The sequence below is a fragment of the Eschrichtius robustus genome, chromosome 12, assembly GCF_028021215.1.
Source record: "Eschrichtius robustus isolate mEscRob2 chromosome 12, mEscRob2.pri, whole genome shotgun sequence".
Taxonomy (NCBI): Eukaryota; Metazoa; Chordata; class Mammalia; order Artiodactyla; family Eschrichtiidae; genus Eschrichtius; species Eschrichtius robustus.
The window spans coordinates 52,139,130-52,158,034 of NC_090835.1; the positions used below are offsets into that span (position 1 = coordinate 52,139,130).

An 18,905-nucleotide genomic window follows, 5' to 3' on the forward strand; every position below is an offset into this window, starting at 1 on the left:
CCTGAGTTTAATGGGAGTACTTTAAATATGATGTCTGGGATAACTTTCTCGATACTTTACATTAGGTTATGAGAATTTCCTCCTATTTCTATTTTGCTAAATTTTGGTCAACAATAGATGTGGAATCTTGTCAAATATCCCTTTAATATCTTTAGAAATGGTTCTCTTTTCATTTATCCATTGTACATTCATGAGCTAAATTCTGCTTGGCCATTGTACCTTATGATGCTGCTAGATGCAGTTGGCTAATTAAGATTTTGGTATTTACTTAATATAAGTCTTTTGTAGAATTTTCTGTAATTTTTTTGTTTAACATATTTTGTTATTAGGGTTTGCTGACTCTAAGTTATCCAGTAATATTTCTAGTGGTTTAGACTGGGCGTTCTTGCATCTCTTTTTGAAGTATTCTTGGTTATTTGTGTTTTCTCAGAATATCTATTTCATATAGATTTTAAGACTCCTTGGCATGAGGTTGTATACTGTTAATTTAAAAAAAAGTTTCTTCCACTGTGGTTATATTGCCATTTTTTCTTATTATATTATTATATGTTCTTTTAAAAAAAAAAAACACTTGCTAGAGGTATTGTTATGGATTTTTTTATAAGCTTCAAGTTTGTTTTATTGGTACCAATGGGTTCTTTAATTTTTTCTAGTTCTTTAGTTTCTACATTTGTGTTTCTTAATTCCTTTCTTTGACTTGCTGTGGCTTTTACCTCTTTTTTTCCCCCTAGATTTTTGTGGTATATCCTCAGATAATTTGTCATAGTTTTTGTTTAATATTACAACGCTTTCTTATTATAATGTTTTCTTCTGAGTTTGGCATTAGCAGCATCCAGTGACTTAGATTTATCACATTCTCTTTATTTTATAATTCTCAATCATTTGTAATTTCCATTTCAACTTTCTCTTTGAATTACATAAGGATATTGTTTGCATTTTCAAATGGTTCTTTTGTTCTTATCATTTTATAATCTCATGATATTCTGATCATACAATTTGGTTGTACAATTTCTTCTTCATTGAATCACCTGAATTTTGTTAGTATCCTAATACATCATAAATTTAGATAGATAGTCTTTTAGTATTTGCAAAATATGGAATTCATTTATAGGGTACTTTATTCATTACTAAATCTAGTTTGTTTATTATTCAAATTCTTCATGGTCTCATTTTTTAAAAAGCTGCTTTATCTGGCAAATTCTGATTCTAGTTTTTATCAACTTTATTTTCCTAACAATTCTTGCTTCATGTACTTTATGTATGGTGAAAGTTTTTGACTACTACCATCTTGAAATAGTATTTTTTCTTTCCTATCTTTTCTGTTTTATGTTCATTGTATTTGCTCCTTACCTGTTTCATTATTTTCTTAGAAGTTTCTTACTCATTGTCAGTGTCAGGAATAAAACCTCTGTTTTACTTCCCCAGCCTTTCAAAAAGTATATATTTTATCTTATTCATGTCATTTTTTCCCCTTAACCATTAAATTAAATTGAGCCAAAGACATTTTCATTTTCAGCAATTGAAATTAATTGCTTTTTTTTTTTTTTTTTGCTGCCTTTATTCCTGCCCAATCTTTATTAGGAAACTCTTCCCATTTAAAATTTTTCTGTGATTTTAGTGTGTTCTCAATTTTCATATATATTTATCTTTGCGTATTTCAAAATGGCTTTTCTTTGCCCTTTTACAGGAACTCAAAAACTGGACTTCAGGTTCACATTTCTTTTCCCTCAGAATTATGTCCTTTTCACTCAATTGTTTTAACTTTTTATTGTTTCTATAATAAGTTAGATATCATTTGATTTTTTAATTTAAAACAAAACACCACCTTAGGAAGCTTTATAGAAGAGTCTCTGTGTCAGGAGTTCCCTCACGGCAGGCCTTGGAGTAGATCATCTTTCATTAGTGCTTTCTTTACATAGTGGAGCCAGATTTCTGACTAAAATGAAGTTTCCTTAAATTTGTGTTAGTTTTCATGGATCATTTATTTATTGCTTCTGTTCGTCATTTATCATTTCCTAAATATTTTTTTGTTTTCTGTCTTACAGCTGTATATGTTCTCAGGAAAAATTCCTTTAAATTCTACTTACTATCTTATGATCTCACTGAAAATACAAATCGGGTGTTTTGTTGTTGTTGTTTTACATTATTTCCTGTTTTCTATATTTTGTCTCCCAGGTTCTGACTTGGTGTTTGGTTGAATGCATCATCTGTAATTGTGAGGGTCACTTTTTATTTTCCTTTGGTATAGCTCCCCCGAGTATGGTGTAACAATAGTTAGGTTAGTCTTTTGCCCCGTCCCTGCCACTGTGTTGGATGTGGGTTAATCAGTCAGCAGTAGGGTTTTGAGGAGGTTATGAGAGAGGAGGAAGAAGGTAGGTGAGACCTCCTATGTAGTATGTTGTGGCTAGGGAGTCTCCTTGGGCTTTAACGCCACAGTAATGTTTGGGGATGGGTTCTTCTGGATGCTCTAAGGGAGCCGGGTCCACAGAGCCCTTCCACGCTGAATGTAACAGTTGAATAATATGCAGGTCAGCACTGTGTTGCATTATCCTCATTTGAACAACTTCAGGTCTGTGGGTGGTTTCCCTCTGTAGGAACTGAAAAAAGTTTTCCCTCTAATTTTGGTTGAGTTAGTTGTGGCACACACTGATGTGCCATTCACGTTCTCCTTCACTGAAAGACTTGTTTCCCCAGGACTGGAAGCAATGTGGGCAGACAGTCTTCAGCTGCCAGCCTCTTCAAGGATTGCCTCAGCTTGCAGAGAGCTGCCTTTCCCAAGGTCTTGCCCCTTCCTGGTTATGGCCCATGTCTAATAACTGATTGATGTGGAAGTAATAGCGCTGTGGCTATCTTAGACCAATTTGAGACTACTCTGAAGGACCATTTTAGCTCCAGAGCTCCCCAAAGCTTTGGCTTTGGGCAAAGATGTCCTTGGGCCATAGCACAGATTGATTTCTTCTTCTGCTCACTCCTGCTTCCTTCTCCTCCCTTCCACCAGTGTTGATCCCAAGAGCACTTCTTAATATCCTGAATGCTAAACTCCATCTCAGAGCCTGCCTCCTAGAGAACCCAACCCGTACCATTAGCTCAGAAGAAAAATAGGAGATTTAAAACATCAAATACGTATGCTTAGGTTACTATTTTATTCTTATGTCAATTATGAACTTTTTAGTGTTTGCGTCACTAAAGAAGAACATAAGAATTACTAATAGAAACCAGAAGATTGTATATACTGACCTTTACCTGAATTCTAGAGAGCTGTGGTTCAGCCAGGATGAAAGTTCAATTAAAATCACGATTTCAAAATGCATTCCCAGTAGTTAATGTAGATTCACTCTGATAACCTGCTTTGATGACATAGCAGTTACTGTCTTCTCCAGCAGTAGCAGTACGTCAGAAAATAAGACCAGTGCATGCCTGGTCCCTCTTAGTGCTCCATCCCCCCAAAGTACACTGTCCTAACAGTTCTCTGTAGGTATACAATTAACTTGTCTTTATTATTTAATATTACAATCACATCTGCCCTTCTGAAACTATATCATTACTATTACTTTAATTTGGGGAAACTTTTTGACTGGTCTTAATTTCTTTCAAAATCTGATTTTATGGTATTTTTGTTCTGTTGTAATATAGCTAAATACTTGAATGCAAGGCAAATAGAAGAAGAGATTATGTAAAGTACACAGTATTTTTCAACCTCTTCTAAAATATCTTTTTCAGCATACTCATGTACCCAGACTTATACCTTTAATAACAAGCAATTGCACATCAAAATCAGTTCCTGTAAGGAGGTAAGTTTTGAAAAAACTTAGTATAGCTTTATGTTGAATATTGCATTATGTTTAATTCTTAGTTGGGTGCAAAAATTAGTTGTCATCAATTTCTTGCCTTCTAGAAACCTTATTAAAATTTTTTAATCTTATGTCATATAAGGAAAAAAGGAACAAAGTGCTTGTTATGACTATGCACATTTCTCAGTTTTATCCTATTAAGGTTTGGTTTATTTGGGCCACTAGTTGTTTGGTTTTCAGAGAGTATGGAGTCTAGAGTTAGCCCTTACCTAGAGTCCTACAACTGTGACTGATTGTCCTACCTCAGGCAGTTATTTTAACTGCCCTGAACCTCAGTGTCTTCGTATGTTAGTGGGGCTAATAATGCGGACCCCATGGAGTTGTGAGGGTTAAATGAGAAACACGATGGTAGAATTGAACATGGTGTTTGGCACAGAGTATGCAGCCATAACAAATCAGTCTGTCAGTATCTCTCTCTCTCCTTATGGTTTCTACAATCTTTAATATCATCACTATCTCCATGAATAATAAAGACAGCAAAAACAAGATTTGTGCATTGGATATTTAAGAAAATTGTAAAGAACTCTTTCCCCTTATTTGTTTGATAAATATGTTTATTTAAGTACTTTGAATGTTAGGAAAAATAAGACATCATTATTACCTGTAAGTGATTCGGAGTTTTGGGACAGTTGTTTAATTACCTCTCTCTTATGTCAGGGGTTGGCAAACAACAGCCCACTGGTCAAATCTGTCAAACAGTCTAGTTTTGTATGGCCCACAAGCTAAGACTGTTTTTTACGTTTTTGAAGGGTAGTTAAAAAGGGGGAAAGAAAAATATATAAAATAGAGACTATGTGGTTCTCAAAGTTTAAAATATTTACTGCCTAAAATATTTACTATCTGGCCCTTTACAGAAAAGGTTTACCAATCTCTGTCTTACACTGAAGAAAATGGTAATTGGAGAAATAGGAATGTGACAGAGAAGAGGAAGTCAGGAAATGCATCAGAAAATTACCTTGAAAATGGGAAGCAATTCAATACCTGTAAGGGAAGAGAGTGGGATATAATGTACGCAGAGATGGAAAGCTATGCTGTGTGCTGCAGAGCCATCGGACAGGCCACTGAGGCCAGAACACATGATAAATGGGAGGATTCAGTAGGAAAAGAGACTGACTGAGGGGAAGAAGGGGATAGATTGAAGTCAAAGTATAGAGGGCTTTGACTGTCAGGAAGAGAAATTTTGATATTGTTCCATTAGCAGTTTTTGGTGAGGAGGTAATGTCATCCATCCTAGTTTTTATTTCAGCTATGAACAGCAATTAAAAAGAGACAATGAGAAGCACTGGTTTAATTAAGTAGGACTTCTTACAGCTCGTGTAAGAGAGGCAGGGTCCGAACTAGAGCTGTATTTATGATAATTGATTGAAGGAGGTTTTATTCAATAAATTCAGGAGATTTCAGATATAGAAATGAGTCTTGATAATTGGATATGGATGAGGAAGGTGATGTCAAGTGCTTCAGACTGTGATCTCTAGAGTCAGAATGCCGGGGTTTAAGGCCGTGCTCTATCACTTTGGGCAAATTAATTTAACCTCCATGTTTCTCTTTTTTCTAATCTGTATCATATGGGCTCCAAGAGTAGAATTGAGAGGGTAAGAATTAAATTTGTTGTTTTGTTATCAGTATGTAGTGTTTGAGTTGACGCTCACTGCCTGTGTAGAGATGTCTGTGAGCTGGTTGACACTGACTTAATGGCTGAATTGAAGAACCAGTGCTGGAGATAAAGGACTAGGTGTGAGAAGTACAGCTGATAGAGCTAAGGGTACAGGTGATACTGCCCAAGAAAAGACTATAAAAGGGAAGTGGGCTGAGATCAGCACTAACCAGGTGAACACCTATGTAAGGGTAGGTGGAGGGAAAGTGTTAATAAAGGAAGAAAAACAGGGCAGAGCTGTGTCGTCAGATGCCAAGAAAGAACAAAACCTCAAGAATGAGACAGTTGAAGAAGTTGAGAACCAGAAGGCTAAGGAGAAAACACCAAATACTTGATTAAGAATCATTTACATATATATTTAAGGGAACAAATGTAGAAATGGAAGATCCGTCGCAGCTTTCTTGGTCACCATTGTATGTCTTCAGTTTCTAGTACGCAGTAGGTGTTTGGTAAAATATCTTTTTTTTTTTTTTTTTTTTGCTTATTTCTTTTAAATTTTATTTATTTATTTATTTATGGCTGTGTTGGGTCTTCGTTTCTGTGCGAGGGCCCTCTCCAGTTGTGGCAAATGGGGGCCACTCTTCATCGCAGTGCACGGGCATCTCACCATCGCGGCCTCTCTTGTTGCGGAGCACAGGCTCCAGACGCGCAGGCTCAGTAACTGTGGCTCACGGGCCCAGCTGCTCCGCGGCATGTGGGATCCTCCGGGACCAGGGCTCGAACCCGTGTCCCCTGCATTGGCAGGCGGATTCTTAACCACTGCGCCACCAGGGAAGCCCAAAATATCTTTTAAATTAAGTTAAATTGTATATTTGACAAACATTTTAAGTTAAAATTATGGGGAACCCTTAAGGTCTTTTTGAACTATTAAGCATAAGAATAGTTGGAGCCTTAAATAAGTTAAGTGGGACTTCCCTGGTGGCACAGTGGTTAAGAATCTGCCTGCCAATGCAGGGGACACGGGTTCGAGCCCTCGTCCGGGAAGATCCCACATGCCACGGAGCAACTACGCCCGTGCGCCACAACTACTGAGCCTGCACTCTAGAACCCGTGAACCACAACTACTGAGCCCGTGAGCCACAACTATGGAAGCCAGTGTGCCTAGAGCCCATGCTCCGCAACAAGAGAAGACACTGCAATGAGAAGCCCGTGCACTGCAATGAAGAGTAGCCCCTGCTTGCCGCAACTAGAGAAAGACCGTGCCCAGCAACAAAGACCCAATGCAGCCAAAACTAAATAAATAAAGAAATTTATTTTTTTAATTAATTAATTAAGTATTTGACAGTAAAGATATCTAAAAACATGTCTTATGCTTTAATTTAGGGGGGCAAAGTGGAATATTATAGAAGAAAGTGTTAATTAACTTTTAGTTATAAATTAATATAACTTAGTATATTGTTATGACATTTAGTTATAATTAACTTTTATTTTTCAGGCGTTCATTTGAATTTTTAGATTTGTTGTTACAGGAGTGGCAGACTCATTCATTGGAAAGGTATGCATTGACTATTCCTCTCCCACCACCCTCCCCTCCCCATTGTCACCGGTTCTTTAGAAATTGATGTGACTGGTTTTGCATTATTTCTCATTTTGCTTTAAAAGTTATTAACACTGATTTTCCCTTAAAGCTGTGGTGCTGCTCTTATTCATTACAGCTATGATTTTCTTCTTTGTGGGGTGAGTGAGGGTCTCTTAGTAAATGGGTTACATAAGGTGTTCCAGGTTAAATTGGGCAAATATTTTAAAATGTATCTCTAGTCACGTGAGATAGGTTTCCTGAGGTGCAATTAATCAAGTAAGGAATGATTTAAGATAGAAGAAAGGCACTTCCTTTCAGAGGAAAGAGATTAAAAAAGTGAAAGAGGAATTTCCTGGTGGTCCAGTGGTTAGGACTTGGCGCTTTCACTGCCAGGGCCCGGGTTCGATCCCTGGTCAGGGAACTAAGATCCTGCAAGCCTCGCTGCGTGGCCATTAAAAAAAAAGGTGAGAGAGATTTGTTGGAAAGTTTTTCCACACCAGTTGTCAGGTGTCATTGGTCAAGTATACACTGGGCAGCGTCTAGTGAAGCTCTGAGATGAACAAGAGGAAAATGTTGGTCACTGGCTATTTGCATGGCCGTATTTCTCATTAATTTCAAGTTTGAAGCTTGGGATATACATGCATTTATGTTGAACACGTTGCTGATTTTCCATTCTCATGGAAATCATTAAATCTATTCATAACCCATTTCTAAAAAATAGAATTTGTTGTTTACTGCAGGCATGACATAATTCCAAATTTTCTTTAAGTTCTTTTGTGGCAGCTGCTATTCAGTTTGGTTAGATTATAACTGATCGTACTATTAGCAAATAATTTTATACATTGGTAGATTAGTGAGGAACCACACAAAAGGTTTTTTTAAATTCATAAAAAATTTGAGATTTGAGTGCTATATGTCTGGACTCCATCTAAAAATAATTATGTCCAGGTTTATAATGTTTGACTTGTCAGAAGGAAACCATACATGCATGAAATGTATGGGATGGATTATTAGGAAATCTTGCAATCTTAGATTTATTATTGTGTACTAATTATCTTTTTATCTCCCTTGCCCCTTTGTGATTGATGCATAATGTATAGGCAGTATCATTTATGGTGAAATACATAGTTTTACACATGAATCTAAAGGTGTTTTATTTTATAGACATGCAGCCGTCTTGGTTGAAACTATTAAGAAGGGAATTCATGATGCTGATGCTGAGGCCAGAGTGGAGGCAAGAAAGTAAGTCTATAATGTATTTTTTGACAGTTTAAACATACTTTGGTCTTTTCTTTGACAGGAATTATATTGGGAGAATGAAAATATCATTCAAGTGTCCCAAGTATTCTATTTGATTAGCTCTTTAGTAAAATGGAGGTTGATTTTTCTCCATTAAATCTGTACTGGGTGTCTTAACAGTTCACATAGCATTGTCATTTCTGCATTCAACAGTATTCCTGTTCCATCATAACATACTCACTTTTGCTGTGAATAAAAATAACCAATTTATTGAACATTTAATGTGTACCTGATACTGTGTAGGGCAGTAGGTATATGTTATTTTGTAATCCTTAAAATGATCCCACAAAGGTGCTATCTCCTTATATTGGCAACTGAAGTTTGGAGATTTGGGAGTTTACCCAAGGCCACACAGGCCGTAAGGATTACAGCCAGCTTTTGAACTGAGATCTCCTTTTCTCAAAAGCTTGCCATCTTTCTACCAAAACTTGTTAAATATAGAAAGTATTCTACTTGGCACATTGTGGGTGTATTAAAAACCTATGGGGGGGCTTCCCTGGTGGCGCAGTGGTTGAGAGTCTGCCTGCTAGTGCAGGGGACACGGGTTCGAGCCCTGGTCTGGGAAGATCCCACATGCCACGGAGCAGCTAGCGCCGTGAGCCACAACTACTGAGCCTGCGCGTCTGGAGCCTGTGCTGCGCAACAGGAGAGGCCGCGATAGTGAGAGGCCCGCGCACCACGATGAAGAGTGGCCCCCGCTTGCCGCAACTAGAGAAAGCCCTCGCACAGAGACGAAGACCCAACACAGCCAAAGATAATAAATAAATAAATAAATAAATAAAGCTACTAACCTTCTTAAAAAAAAAAAAAAAAAAAAAAACCTATGGGGGACTTCCCTGGTGGCACAGTGGTTAAGAATCCACCTGCCAACGCAGGGGACACAGGTTCGATCCCTGGTCCAGGAAGAGCCCACGTGCTGAGCAGCAGCTAAGCCCGTGTGCCACAACTACTGAGCCTGAGCTCTAGAGCCCACGAGCCACAACTACTGAAGCCCACATGCCTAGAGCCCTGCTCTGCAACAAGAGAAGCCACTGCGAGGAGAAGCCTGCGCACCGCAACGAAGAGTAGCTCCCGCTTGCCGCAACTAGAGAAAGCCTGTGTGCAGCAATGAAGACCCTACGCAGCCAAAAATAAATTTAAAAATTAAGATAAAAAAACCTATGGGCTTAAAAACCTTTGTTCTTCTTGAACGTACACATTTTACGGTTAATGTCTAATAATGCAAAGTTGTTACTTTTTGTTGTTTGTTCATTTGTTTTACAGGACTTACATGGGTCTTAGAAACCACTTTCCTGGTGAAGCTGAAACACTGTATAATTCCCTTGAGCCATCTTATCAGAAGAGTCTTCAAACTTACTTAAAGAGTTCTGGCAGTGTAGCATCTCTTCCACAATCAGACAGGTCCTCATCTAGCTCACAAGAAAGTCTCAAGTAAGGTCATATAAATGATAATTACTGATTTCTTTGTCTCTCCAGCTCCACAAAGTTCCTTAAGTTGGATGGTGGAATATCTGATTGCTTTCACTTGAAGCCTTTTTGAAAGAATGATGACTGAATGTGCTTATTTTCTTTGGTCTGTTTTCTCAGGGGTTGGATTACATACTTGTATAACTTCTCGTTAGGTAAAGAGTATAGGGATTCAAATTTTGTTTGAATATGTTCAAACATATTTTTTTGGAATATGTTCATGTCTGTGAAAAAGATTGGAAAGCATTAATTTGTATACTTTTCTTAATACCTGGAAAATAGTCAATATAGTAAGTAGCCCATTTCTAGGGCACTGTAGTGGAAGAGTTATAACGGAGATTCAGAAGTCATCTTCAGAACTCTTACACAGCACTGTGACTGGTAAAAACTCCACTGCTTTCTTTCCTCGCCTCTTGCACGGTTTAAGATTTCAGCAGATCCCTCAAGGGGGCAAAATTATCTAGTATCTGACTCACTTCTCTATAACTCCACTCATCATTATGTTGGCTACCTCAAACCCTTGCTGCCTTGGCTTACCCCTATTTTCTGTTTCTCTAGCCCTATGAGACTGCTAGGATCCCTAGCAGTGGCCACAAGTATCTGAAGATTTCCCCAGGGAAGAGCAGCTCACAGAATGTCAGTTTACCTCCCTGTAATTCCTATCTCTTTAGGACCTTAACCCCACAAAGGTTGCTGTTTGCCTCTGCAGGTCTCTGGTACAGAACTGGGACTGGGAGGCACCTAGGGCATAAAATTCAAGGAAGCACTCACAGGGTCTTGTGAGTACTGTACTAAATAAAAGTTCAGTGACTTACATGTTTTCGGAGTAAAAGCAGATATGATTTGATTTTAAAAAACAATTCTTGTAGGAATAATTACCTATTTAAACTTCTCTTTAAATTTGTGAAAAATCCTTCACCTCAAATGAGCTTTGTTGCTTTTTTTCCCTTTACTTTGATTTACTATACTCAAACTTTAAAGTGTATATGAATCACCTGAAGATCATGTTAAAATGCAGAATCTGATTCAGTAAATCTGGGATGGGACCTGAGATTTTGCATTTTTTACCTACCCCTGGGTGATGTCAATGCTTTTTGTCTATGGACCATACTTTGAATAGCAAGGATCTAAACAAGATATTCTCTTACTCTAGTAGAACATCTTTAAACATAAACAAACAACTTTAAAATCTGTGGACTTGAAGTGGTCTGCCTCAACCTATTAGAGTAACAATTTTAGGGGACAATTATAAAAATAATATAATACTGGGTTTAATAACCAACTACCAAATTTACCATTTGATAATAATAACTTAAAGAATGTTTTTCAACACTCCGTCATTAACCTCTCTTCCCCTTACCTTTAAAATTTGTAGACAGAGAATTCCCTGGCGGTCCAGTGGTTAGGACTCCATGCTCTCACTGCCGAGGGCCTGGGTTCAATCCCTGATCAGGGAACTAAAACTCCCACAAGCCACACAGCGTGGCAGATAGATAGATACATACATAGATAGATATACTTTCCAGACTCTCTCACATACTTAGATATTTATTTATGGGCTTCAGAGTACCATAGTAATTAAAGATAAATAATCAAAAAAGATATTAAAGGAGGCAGTGGATTCTTTGAGTTGATTCTAGGTGTTTTGCTTTCTAATCATACATGTTATCCTCAACAGTAGTCCTTAGCTTTGTTTCTGTTGCCCCATGCAGTAATACTTAATAGAACTGCTATAGATGGTGTTATACCTACAGGGTAACTGCATGAGTTACCAATGGCCACAACCATTATGACTTCGGTGAGACAGGCCTTGGTTACACTGAATTCCCTGTGTACTAGCAACAATACTACCTTTCTCTCCTTCTAAGTAAAATATCTCAGAATAGAAGTGTTGGAGAGTGCTATTATTGAGTTCCCTGTGGTAGTGTGTGCTGAGGACCAGAGTGGACAACAGCAACCTGGTCCCTGTTTCTGTAGAGCTTACAGTCTTTATTCAATGCTAGTTATTTCATTTTTGCTTCACAGCTAACTTAGATACCATTGATATATGACAACAACTGTTCTAAAGTGATTTGTAAAAGGAAAATTGAAATCAGAAATACGTCTCAACTCTTCGGAAAACTCAATGGTATTTCATTAATTTTTGTCAGAGGAGTGATAAATTATGTCGTCTTACTAAAAGTATTTCTTTTTACCTTGCAGCCGCCCTTTTTCTTCCAAATGGTCTACAGCAAACCCATCAACTGTTGCTGGAAGAGGTAAATTGCCTTTTTAACTAAGAGTCATAGCATATTTTACTTAATAGAGTAAAAGTGACTTTATAAATAAAGTAAAAGTTACTATGTAAAAAGATATTCTCACTCTGGGTCACATCAAGGGTTGAAAAGTTTAAAATACAAAGTTACACTTTATAAGTTTTAAAAGCACATTAGAACAGCTTTAAAGCTAAACAGTTAAAAGCAGTAGCTTTTAAACTGTTCTAATATGACCCACAGTGAGAAAATCATTTTACATAGTAAATACCACACCTAATACTGTACCTGTGTTTGCATACCATGTACATATACTACATGTCATATATACAATGTAGTGTATATAATTATATACATACAATATACATATGCTGTGTAGTATACTGTATATAAATATACATATATAGTATAATCCAAAGTTCCAGGAAGCCTGCTTACCCTTACTTGTGATGCATTCTCTTTTCTACTGTGTTTCATTTCTTTAAAATGCTATCATGACCCATTTAGTTGATTTCACAGCCTATTAATGGGGCATAACTCAGAGTTTATAAAACTCCTCATTAAAACTGAAAAACTAAAGACCAGAAATTTAATGACTTAATTGGCATTACCTAAGAGTGGCAGAACCTGCATTATTTTCTGAATTATTCTATTCCCAGGCTAGTTCTACTTGCATTATTCTTATAGTTAAAAAATAGCCCCGCTGTCATCTATTTATCTTGTAAGAGTGCTTCATTTTCATGAATCAATCATAAACATCATCCTTTCATCTATAAAACAGTCCTATGAACTTTACAAAATATAGTTATTTTTCCCATTTTATGAAAGGGGAAAATGAGGCAGAGAAATATTGAGAAAATTGTCCAAGAAGAATTAGTTGTGACAACATTGAAACTGAGGCATTCTGATTTTAAAATACTCTAAAGTACTTTCTAGTATCCATTTAGCCACTACTTCCTTTTTGACCATTTGTCATCATGTATTATCTCATGGTGATTTCAAGTTTATATAATTTTTGTGCCGTTTGCAGTGATTGAAATAATATAGGTTACCTTTCCTTTGTTTTTCATAGTATCAGCAGGCAGCAGCAAAGCCAGTTCCCTTCCAGGAAGCCTACAGCGTTCACGAAGTGATATTGATGTGAATGCTGCTGCTGGTGCCAAGGCACATCATGCTGCTGGGCAGGCTGTACGAAGTGGGCGATTAGGTGCAGGTGCCCTGAATCCAGGTTCCTACGCATCACTAGGTAAGACAGCTAACTATGGGAAATTGTACAACATTTTCTCCGTGGTCTCAGGGAAGCAGTGAATCATCATCAATTTCAGTGATTGATGATGGTAATATCTTTATCATTTCTATTTCATTCTTGCTAGTTAAGGATAGTCCATATGTTTTATATGATTCTGTCCTTGCAGTGTAGTTCTGAGGTATCTGAAATACCTTGTTTCTACTTTTCCCCCTGTTGTCCTCCTAATCATCTTAATCAAAGGAACAATTCTTTATTCCATGATTTGCCTATAGAATTTTCAAAGTTCTGCACTACAGCCACATCCAACTGCTGGATACTAAGGGAGTTTGGTCTTGTACCGAGCTTCTCCATTCTCTTTCTCCTACTTCAGTTCCCTTACCAAGAACTTAAAGCCTTTTGGAAATCTGGGAAAACCACAAAGCTGAATCATAGTCAAAGCTTAAACATAAATAAAATACCTAGGAATAAACCCACCTAAGGAGACAAAAGACCTGTATGCAGAAAACTATAAGACACTGATGAAAGAAATTAAGGATGATACAAACGGATGGAGAGATATACCATGTTCTTGGAAGAATCAACATTGTGAAAATGACTATACTACCCAAAGCAATCTACAGAGTCAGTGCAATCCCTATCAAACTACCAATGGCATTTTCCACAGAACTAGAACAAAAAAATTCACAATTTGCATGGAAACACAAAGGACCCCGAATAGCCAAAGCAATCTTGAGAAAGAAAAACGGAGCTGGAGGAATCAGGCTCCTGTACTTCAGAGTATACTACAAAGCTACAGTAATCAAGACACTATGGTCCTGGCACAAAAACAGAAATATAGATCAGTGGAACAGGATAAAAAGCCCAGAGATAAACCCACGCACATATGGTCACCTTATTTTTATATAAAGGAGGCAAGAATATACAATGGAGAAAAGACAGCCTCTTCAATAAGTGGTGCTGGGAAAACTGGACAGCTACATGTAAAAGAATGAAATTAGAACACTCCCTGACACCATGCACAAAAATAAACTCAAAATGGATTAAAGACCTAAGTGTAAGGGCAGACACTATCAAACTCTTAGAGGAAAACATAGGCAGAACACTCTATGACATACATCACAGCAAGATTCTTTTTGACCCAGCTCCCAGAGAAATGGAAATAAGAACACAAATAAACAAATGGGACCTAATGAAACTTAAAAGCTTTTGCACAGCAAAGGAAACCATAAACAAGACCAAAAGACAACCATCAGAATGGGAGAAAATATTTGCAAATGAAGCAACTGACAAAGGATTAATCTCCAAGATTTACAAGCAGCTCATGCAGCTCAATAACAAAAAAACGAACAACCCAATCCAAAAATGGGCAGAAGACCTAAATAGACATTTCTCCAAAGAAGATATACAGATGGCCTACAGACACATGAAAGAATGCTCAACATCATTAATCATTAGAGAAATGCAAATCAAAACTACAATGAGATATCATCTCACACCGGTCAGAATGGCCATCATCAAAAAATCTAGAAGCAATAAATGCTGGAGAGGGTGTGGAGGAAAGGGAACACTCTTGCACTGTTGGTGGGAATGTAAATAGATACAGCCACTATGGAGAACAGTATGGAGGTTCCTTAAAAAACTACAAATAGAACTACCATACAACCCAGCAATCCCACTACTGGGCATATACCCTGAGAAAACCATAGGTCAAAAAGAGTCATGTACCAAAATGTTCATTGCAGCTCTATTTACAATAGCCAGGACATGGAAGCAACCTAAATGTCCATCGACAGATGAATGGATAAAGAAGATGTGGCACATATATACAATGGAATATTACTCAGCCATAAAAAGAAATGAAATGGAGGTATTTGTAATGAGGTGGATGGAGTTAGAGTCTGTCATACAGAGTGAAGTAAGTCAGAAAGAGAAAAACAGATACAGTATGCTAACACATATATACGGAATCTAAGGGAAAAAAAAAAAAAAAAGGCCATGAAGAACCTAGTGGCAAGACGGGACTAAAGACACAGACCTACTAGAGAATGGACTTGAGGATATGGGGAGGGGGTGGGGTGAGATGTGACAGGGTAAGAGAGTGTCATGGACATATATACACTACCAAATGTAAAATAGATAACTAGTGGGAAGCAGCCGCATAGCACAGGGAGATCAGCTCGGTGCTTTGTGACCACCTAGAGGGGTGGGATGGGGAGGGTGGGAGGGAGGGAGATGCAAGAGGGAAGAGAAATGGGAACATATTGTATATGTATAACTGATTCACTTTGTTATAAAGCAGAAGCTAACACACCATTGTAAGGCAATTATACTTCAATAAAGATGTTTAAAAAAAAAAAAATTTTCCAGCAAACAAAAGTCCAAGACCAGTTGGCTTCACAGGTGAATTCTATGAAACATTTAGAGGAGAGCTAACACCCATCCTTCTCAAACTCTTCCCAAAAATTGCAGAGGAAGGAAGACTCCCAAACTCATTCTATGAGGCCATCACCCTGATACCAAAACCAGAGAAAGATGTCACAAAAAGAGAAAACTACAGGGCAATATCACTGATGAATATAGATGCAAAAGTCCTCAACAAAATACTCGCAAACAGAATCCAACAACACATTAAAAGGATCATACACCATGATCAAGTGGGATTTATCCCAGGGATGCAAGGATTCTTCAGTGTACGTAAATCAATCAATGTGATACACCATATTAACAAATTGAAGAACAGAAACTATATGATCATCTCAATAGATGCAGAAAAAGCTTTTGACAAAATTTAACACCCATTTATGATAAAAACTCTCCAGAAAGTGGGCATAGAGGGAACCTACCTCAACATAATAAAGGCCGTATACGACAAACCCACAGCAAACATCATTCTCAATGGTGAAAAACTGAGAGCATTTCCTCTAAGATCAGGAGCAAGACCAGGATGTCCACTCTCACCACTCTTATTCAGCATAGTTTTGGAAGTCCTAGCCATGGCAGTCAGAGAAGAAAAAGAAATAAAAGGAATACAAATTGGAAAAGAAGAAGTAAAACTGTCACTGTTTGCAGATGACATGATGTGATACTATACATAAAGAATCCTGAAGGTGCCACCAGAACACTACTAGAGCTAATCAATGAATTTGGTAAAGTTGCAGGATACAAAATTAACGCACAGAAATCTCTTGCATTCCTATACTCTAACAACGAAAGATCAAAAGAGAAATTAAGGAAACAACCCCATTCACCACTGCAACAAAAAGAATAAAATACCTAGTAATAAACTTACCTAAGGAGGTAAAAGACCTGTACCCAGGAAACTATAAGACACTGATGAAAGATATCAAAAATGATGCAAACACATGGATAGATATACCATGTTCTTGGGTTGGAAGAATCAATATTGTGAAAATGACTATACTACCCAAAGCAATCTACAGATTCAGTGCAATCCCTATCAAATTACCAATGGCATTTTTTACAGAACTAGAACAAAAAATCTTAAAATTTTTATGGAGACACAAAAGACCCTGAATAGGCAAAGCAATCTTGAGGGAAGAAAACGGAGCTGGAGGTATCAGACTCCCTGACTTCAGACTCTACTACAAAGCTACAGTCGTCAAGACAATATGGTACTGGGACAAAAACAAATATAGATGAATGGAACAGGATAGAAAGCCCAGAGATAAACCCATGCGCCTATGGTCAACTAATCTATGACAAAGGAGGCAAGGATATACAATGGAGAAAAGACAGTCTCTTCAGTAAGTGGTGCTGGGAAAACTGGACAGCTGCATATAAAAGAATGAAATCAGAACACTCCCTAACACCATACAGAAAAATAAACTCAAAATGGATTAAAGACCTAAATGTAATACCGGACAGTATAAAACTCTTAGAGGAAAACATAAGCAGAACACTCTATGACATAAACCACAGCAAGGTCCTTTTTGACCCACCTCCTAGAGAAATGGAAATAAAAAACAAAAATAGACAAATGGGACCTAATGAAATTTCAAAGCTTTTGCACAGCAAAGGAAACTGTAAATAAAACGAAAAGGCAACCCTCAAAAAAATGGGAGAAAATATTTGCAAGTAAATCACCGGACAAAGGATTAATCTCCAAAATACATAAACTGCTCATGCAGCTCAATAATTTTTTTGTGTGTGACTATTTTTCTTTTTTTTTGTTTTTATTTATTTATTTATTTATTTATTTATGGCTGTGTTGGGTCTTCGTTTCTGTGCAAGGGCTTTCCCAAGTTGCAGCAAGCGGGGACCACTCTTCATCGCAGTGTGCGGGCCTCTCTCACTATCGCGGCCTCTCTTGTTGCGGAGCACAGGCTCCAGATGCGCAGGCTCAGTAATTGTGGCTCACGGGCCCAGTTGCTCCGTGGCATGTGGGATCCTCCCAGACCAGGGCTCGAACCCATGTCCCCTGCATTGGTCGGCAGATTCTCAACCACTGCGCCACCAGGGAAGCACCGCAGCTCAATATTAAGAAAACAAACAGCCCAATCAGAAAATGGGTAGAAGACCTAAATAGGCATTTCTCCATGCAAGAGATACAAATAGCCAAGAGGCACGTGAAAAGCTGCTCAACATCACTAATCATTAGAGAAAATGCAAATCAAAACTACAATGAGGTGTCACCTCATAGCGGTTAGAATGGGCATCATCAGATAATCTACAAACAACAAATGCTGGAGAGGGTGTGGAGAAAAGGGAACCCTCTTGCACTGTTGATGGGAATGCAAATTGATACAGCCACTATGGAGAACAGTATGGAGGTTCCTTAAAAAACTAAAAATAGAATTACCATATGACCCAGCAATCCCACTACTGGGCATATACCCTGAGAAAACCATAATTCAAAAAGACATGTGGGCTTCCCTGGTGGCGCAGTGGTTGAGAGTCTTCCTGCCAATGCAGGGGACACAGGTTCGAGCCCTGGTCTGGGAGGATCCCACAAGCCGCAGAGCAACTGGGCCCATGAGCCACAATTACTGAGCCTGCGCGTCTGGAGCCTATGCTCCTCAACAAGAGAGGCCGTGACAGTGAGAGGCCCGCGCACCGTGATGAAGAGCGGCCCCCACTTGCCACAACTAGAGAAAGCCTTCGCACAGAAATGAAGACCCAACACAGCCATAAATAAATAGATAGGTAGATAGATAGATAGATAGATAGATAGATAGATAGATAGATAGATAGATAGATAAATAAATAAAAAAGACATGCGCCCCAGTGTTCGCTGCAGCACTGTTTACAATAGCCAGATCATGGAAGCAACCTAAATGCCCATCGCCAGACGAATGGGTAAAGAAGAAGTGGTACATATATACGATGGAATATTACTCAGCCATAAAAAGCAACGAAGTTGGGTCATTTGTAGAGACGTGGATGGACCTAGAGACTTTCATACAGAGTGAAGTAAGTCAGAAAGAGAAAAACAAATATCGTATACGAACTCATATATGTGGAATCTAGAAAAATGGTACAAATGAACCAGTTTACAAGGTAGAAATAGAGACACAGATGTAGAGAACAACCGTATGGACACCCAGGGGGGAAAGCGGGGGACGAGGGTCGTGGTGGTGATGGGATGAGTTGGGAG

The 18,905-nt window shown here is 38.1% G+C and overlaps 1 protein-coding gene across 3 annotated transcripts in view; it reads left to right on the plus strand.

The window, feature by feature from the left end:
* CLASP2 (cytoplasmic linker associated protein 2) overlaps positions 1-18,905 on the plus strand; it is a 170,054-nt gene that overhangs the window by 78,854 nt on the left and 72,295 nt on the right. For all 3 annotated transcript variants that reach the window (XM_068558803.1, XM_068558804.1, XM_068558805.1), the window contains 6 exons: positions 3,721-3,791; positions 6,941-7,000; positions 8,189-8,266; positions 9,587-9,754; positions 11,993-12,048; positions 13,115-13,288. In XM_068558803.1, coding sequence (XP_068414904.1) covers positions 3,721-3,791; positions 6,941-7,000; positions 8,189-8,266; positions 9,587-9,754; positions 11,993-12,048; positions 13,115-13,288 — 607 coding nt within the window. The remainder of the gene's footprint in view (positions 1-3,720; positions 3,792-6,940; positions 7,001-8,188; positions 8,267-9,586; positions 9,755-11,992; positions 12,049-13,114; positions 13,289-18,905) is intronic.